The 6178-nt window shown below is 45.5% G+C and overlaps 1 protein-coding gene across 3 annotated transcripts in view; it reads right to left on the bottom strand.

Annotated features, from left to right (window-relative positions):
* LOC102031335 (peroxidasin homolog) overlaps nucleotides 1-6178 on the bottom strand; it is a 43153-nt gene that overhangs the window by 21302 nt on the left and 15673 nt on the right. For all 3 annotated transcript variants that reach the window (XM_031058034.1, XM_031058033.1, XM_005422161.3), the window contains 4 exons: nucleotides 5219-5290; nucleotides 4911-4982; nucleotides 2492-2563; nucleotides 907-978 (listed from right to left, as the gene is read on the bottom strand). In XM_031058034.1, coding sequence (XP_030913894.1) covers nucleotides 907-978; nucleotides 2492-2563; nucleotides 4911-4982; nucleotides 5219-5290 — 288 coding nt within the window. The remainder of the gene's footprint in view (nucleotides 1-906; nucleotides 979-2491; nucleotides 2564-4910; nucleotides 4983-5218; nucleotides 5291-6178) is intronic.

The raw sequence follows: 6178 nt of genomic DNA on the forward strand, positions 1-6178 counted from the left end.
TGGTTTTCAAAACCAGGACAGCCATCCAAAAACAAACAAAAAAAAAAACCAAAAAAAACCCTAAACAAACAAACAAACAGGAAAAAAAGGAAGAAAAATCTAACACTTTCAGGGTCACATATTTGAGAATGTGAGATTTCACACAGGGCCATGACCAAGTATTTTATAGACATCCCATCTTTTTCTCTGGCACCTACAGACAGCATTTCACAAGATATTCCCTGTTAAACAGAAGTGAAGCATTTTACCTGTGTGCAGAGAGCACTGAGGGCAGCAGTGAGAAATACATTACTTTATTGTACTTGAAAATCATGGCAGAACACCAAAATTCTTTACCTTTTGAATTTTTTTCCTCCCAAACACATCATAGAACTTATTTCCAGAGATCATAAAACCAAAGCATGAAAGAAGTAAGCCTGAAGAGACAGACAGGTTATGTGGGAATGGCACTCTGGGGAATTCCTGCATGGAAAGGGAATCATGCCCCTTGGCACTCCTCTGACTAATTTCAATCTAGAAAACAAGCCTTTTCTTTTATGACTATGATTTTTCTAACCATGTTAGATACTGATCTACAGACATGTTCAAGGTCATATCCGTGACCTGAAATTTCTACATTTTTCGAGGATGTTTTATGGGTTCAAACCCTTGTGAAGACTTTCCAAGAATGTTCATTCCTGTGGCATTATTAAGCTGTAAGCTGATTATAATTAGACACTAGCATAAAGAAACTTCTAACTGCTTAAATAAGCTTTCAGGTCCAATCAAAACTGTTTTATAAACTAAGCAGTGGCCTTAGAAGTGCAACAACTAAAAGCTTTGCCAACCAGGCACATTCTTCCTCAGGTCCTGCCCATCTGATTGAAGATAAACAAGTCCTCTTTGCAGGCAGTATTTTTTACTTACAGCCGTTTGAGGGATTCCAGTTGAGAGAATGTCCCTGGATGAATCCTGGAAATCTTGTTGTTGTGCAAGAATCTGCAGTGGGAGAAGCCATGCCAAAACATTATTCAGTATTTGCACAGTGAGGATGACAACACCCCAGGTCACAACTCAGTTTAAATGCAAAGGCCACTCATCCAAACGGAGCTCAGTGTTTGAATTCCATGTTTGCTTCCATGAGCTGGAGGGATTTCATCCCTTGGTGGGTGTGACGTAACCTCCCAAAGGCAAGAGCGGGCATGGGCTGGAAATGGTGACTCAGGATGGGATGGAACAGGTTGGAACTGGACCCTTCCAGTCTCTCTGCACAGGGAGGAGAAAGGGCACAAAATCCCCTCAGACTGGACCCACTCTCTGTTTTCTGGGCCTGGGTCAGCTCCAGTTTAGAAGGGACCTTTTCCTTCCCCTGTGCAGATGATGTGACAATTCCACCAGGGCAGCCATTGGTGTTAGACAACTCCTGCATTAGACTCCATGTAGTTATTAGCCCAAATCCATGAGCAAATCTAATTCAGACAACAGCCCCCTAAACTGGGCTTATGTCTGAACAAAACTGAGGCAAATTCTCACTCTAAAGTCTTAGCACACATATAAAACTCTCCAGTTCTTAGGGAGAAACCCTGATTGCGCTAAATGCAAATATTAGTGGAGACCAAGAGGGGATCATTAACTCCCCATTCCCATAATGGTGGGGGAAGTAACTTGTGTTGGTTACATCTAAAACTCATAAGAGACCATTGATAAAAGACATGAAAATTTTAGTAGGTGGTGGAACAGGAGAGAACACAAAAGCACAAAAGCAGCACAGCTCGAGTGCAAATGTCTGCACACACATGTGTGCACCAGAGTCCAGCCTGGTTGCCCAGATTGGAGGCTGAAAAACCTTCCTTTAAAATTTAAATCCAGAATTTTTGTTGGATCCAATACAGTGACTGAGATCAGCCATGTACTGATCCAGGTCTGAATTTTCCTAAGGGTGTGGGATCCCACAGTTTTATTTCTTTGGCATGTATGGATACAAGGCACAATTCCACACAGCCCAGGAAAGTCTGCTGGTTTCTCCATGGAGTGGGAACCACACATGGACTGTTGTGCTGGTGGCTCCATTACTGCTAGAAGCAATCCTGGGGAGCAGGAGACTCCATTTCCTTACTTCTTTCAAGAAGGATGTGTGTTTTTCTTGTTAGACTTTCTTCTGACTTTATCCCTTTTCCACCCCCTTTTTTTAGCTCACTCTGCCCAACAGTGACTAACGTTGCTGACCTTATGCTCAGAGTAAAATTTCACTTGGCTTGACCAGCTGTAGGACTTTTTGCAGATTTACTCCTATTTAGATGGAAACCTGAACATAACATAAAATGGGAAATTCCCTTCACATCCTCAGTCACCCTCCCCCTCGGCAATTATGTAAAATCTCTTTCTTTAAAGAAGTTTCTTTTTGTATTTTGGAGATCACACTCCATGCTAGCAAAACTGCTACACTAAATAAAGGGGGTTTTCCCCTTCTCCTCACCCTCTTAGTCCCAATAAATTCCCCATCTTTACTCACAGCCTTTCAAGTTTAGGCAGGTCACTAAAAGTCTCGAGCTCCAGACTTTCCAGGTTGTTGAAATGCAGGTACCTGTGACAGAAATCACACACAGGTTGAATTTAAGAGACAGATCTTGCCAGATCAACCCACCAGTGCCCCCCAGGTGGTCACCACTCATCTCAGGGCAGGTGTGGAGAAGCCAGAATCCACGTTAGTGTCTCCAGTTTCCACAGGCAAACACAGCAGCCAACATGGCTTTTCTTCTAATACAGAGTAATATTTTTAGTTCCACTAAAATCCAAAGTGTGACCTGCCACTCCAGAGGCCACAGGGACCTCCTGCCTGTCCCAGGTCACCCGTTGCCATCAAGAAAAGAAATGTGGTGCCTGCAGAGCAACTCACCACGATACCTGAGCCTCCCTGTTGCCACGAGCTGTGACATTCACCAGCACAACTGACACATTCCTGGTCTTTAGATGGATTTTTTACAGTCCTCAAATTGCCTAAACTATTCCCCTTTATTTTACACAGGCATAAATTTCACAGCAGACACAGATTAATCACAGATCTACAAATACTCATTCTGCTAGTGTAGCTGACTGCATTGAGAAATAATTGCCTAAGCCTCCACATGGCTGCTTGATTTGTAATGGAAGGATTCATGATAAATGGTCCAGTATCAGAGAGGGTGACTCAGATTCTGCACTGAGGGTCACAGTGGGGAGGACAAGGACGTGCTCCAATCGCTCTCAGATGCCTGCTGAGATTGCTTTGGACCTTGAGGAAAGCATCTGATCCTGTCCATCACTTGGGTTATACTTTTTCTTGAAAAGCTGGCTTGTGGGGACAGGAAAACGGGGTAGGAATTGAGCAAAGCTATTTCTTCTGGAGTTAAGCCTGCCTGGGATTGAAAACAGATGGGACTTTCAGCGGGTTGTTTGTTGGTTTTGTGGGTTTGTTGGTTTTGGTTTTTTTTCTTTTGTTCGTGACGTCAAGTCTGGAACACTCACTGCTGAAATATCCCTGTGGGCAGCATCAGCTCTCTAAGCTCAGCTTAGAGCCAGTTTCAGCTTCCTAAATTTTCTCCCAGGCATCCTTGCTGAGTTGACTGACAGAAAAACCACATTGTACACAAGCTTGGTGGGACACCTATTGTTAGGATTGCCTGAAACTTCCAATTATGCTCTGTCCTCTTGTGCTGTCAACCTGGAGAACAAGCTGGATCCTACTCCTTTTACAGCAAAGTCCTTGGTCACATTCCAGCCCTACAAATGCTGCAGCTGGGAACAATTCAGGAATTAGATGAGTTTCACCTTTGGTCCCTGCTCTCCAATGATACAAGTAATTCCTGTATTTCAATTATTTAGGAAGAATAAATCATTAGGAAGGAATTGTTCCCTGTGAGGGTGGAGGGTGCCCAGAGAAGCTGTGGCTGCTCCATCCCTGGATGTGTCCAAGGGGTTGGATGGGGCTGGGAGCAACCTGGGATAGTGGAAGGTGTCCCTGCCCATGAGTGGAATGAAATGAGTTCTAAGATCCCTTCCAAGCCAAATCATTCCATGTATCTGTGATTCAAATATCCAAGCTCACACTCTCTCCACCAGTCCCAAGTAAGAAAAATCCAGTCCCAATTTAGGAAGGCACTTCAGAAGAGTCAGACCTCAGTCTGCCCATCTCACCTCGAGAGTGGTGCACTAAGAGTCAAAAAACAAAACTTCTTTGAACAAACAGCAGAGTTTTGCCCTAGACAGGAGGGGAGCAAATGGGGACTGTTGGAGTGATGGACTCCAGCTGCCAGGAGAGCACACAAGGCTCCCTCCAGCCCAGACCCAGCACAGAGTGCCACGCAGCTCGAGGGAAGGTCGTGACTGTGTTTGTTTGGATCCTTCATCTTCCCCCACAGCAATTTCCAGATGCTTTGCAGCATGGGAGCACCACCACCCTGGTAGCTCCCAGGGATACTTGGCTGCCCCAGCTCCCAGCTTGCACTGCATCCATTCATTCCCAGCAGAGCTTTGGATGAGAGACAAACTCAACCAGCACCACCCTCAATTTAAGTAAAGGACAGATCTGACTCTCTGCTCGAGGAATCCCCTGACACAAACCCAGCAGAGCCTTCCGCCCCCAGCCCTCCTGCAGACCCCTCCCTCCTCCCTCATGAGGTCCTTGGAAATAAAGGCCATCAGGAGCACAGCTGGGCTCTTCCTATGCTCCAGAGGTTTGGGGGCCAGAGAAACCCATGGAAAACCAGTAGGAAGAGAGCTCAGCACTAAGAAACCAAAACCAATACCCAGAACAGCTGGTTTGAAATGAACCCAGTGTAGTCTGGTGAATCTGGATGAGAAAAGAGCAGCAGCTCCATCCTACCCCTCGCTAGGTGCCTGCTGCTCCCCAAGCCTGGCAGCACAGCATGCAAACAAGGCTCATCTGTACTCACAGCTGCTCCAGGGAATGCAGCCCGTGGAAGGCATGTTGCTGGATGCTCTGGATTTCATTTTTATACAGGTAGCTTTCAAAAGGAGAGAAAGGAAACATCATTAGGGGAACTGATCTGCAGTTGTGTTCTCAAAAGTCACAGAAAACAGCAATGACCCAAAGCAGAACTTGCTGGCTGGGTTCAAGGACAATGTTTTATACCTCTGACACTCAACTCCAAACACACACAGTACATCCTTGACTGGCAAATATTAAAAGTGGGCTGTTAGATTTTGAAGAGGTCAAGAAATTACTGAGCCACCAACTCACAGGTATTTCAGGTTCTCCAGATCTTCAAAGGATCTTCTCACAATTTGTTTTATCTGGTTATTGTTCAGCAGCCTGTTCAAGTCAAGAAAGAAAAACACAGCTGGTGAAGTCAGCACGTGTGAGATTTGTGGCATTTCTGTTCTTGGATGCCCACTGAAAAATTCTGAGCCCAGGTGTCACAGAATTAAAGATTTAATGGGGTTAGCAAGTCAAAGTTTGGGTCCTCACATCAGCCAAGTCAGTGAGAAGGTTTCTCACCCAGAGGGGCCAAGTACTTCCAATATTGCAGTGTTCAAAGTATTTTCTTTACCTTTTGCCACAGTTTTCATCCCAAAGTGACAATTTCATGCAGGAAAGGGATGAGGGGATGGGAGACAGGTAGAAAGAAGCAGTGGGGAGTAAGATATTAAATCATGGCTGCCACTCTTGTACAACAACAATGGGTTTTGCAGGTGCCTGGCTGTGTTCAACAACTGAGCAGGGGAGTGCAGAGCCAGTTTTCAGAAGTACAAATGCAGTTGAAAACACCAGTTCCCAGTGGAGTTATAGGAGCCACAAAATGCTAATAGCTTTGCTCTAATCACTTTGTAACTGATACCCACAAATGAGAAAGAAATAAATTCAACTTTGACTCCTGAGGCTGCTCAGAGACAACGTCTTTCGATCTCGGGAGCTTTGTGCCAGATTTTAATCCAAAACCTCTGGGCCACGTGGCACTGGAGAGCTGTGTGACACTGGTGTGTGCAGTTGCCATGGCTGTGTGTGCAACTGAAGGCTGGTGCCAGTGACCAGAAACAGCCCAGCTCTGCAAGAGCCACGCTGTGCAGCAGTGTAACCACAGGGCTGAGCCCTGCAGAGCTCTGCTGCAGCCCCTGCCAAGCCCAGCACGGAGAAAACACAATAAATCACTTATAAATAGCTCCCTAACACACAAAGTTGAGCTGCTCCTCCTGGCTGCCC

Source organism: Geospiza fortis, unplaced genomic scaffold (genome assembly GCF_000277835.1).
Source record: "Geospiza fortis unplaced genomic scaffold, GeoFor_1.0 scaffold188, whole genome shotgun sequence".
NCBI classification, from domain to species: Eukaryota; Metazoa; Chordata; class Aves; order Passeriformes; family Thraupidae; genus Geospiza; species Geospiza fortis.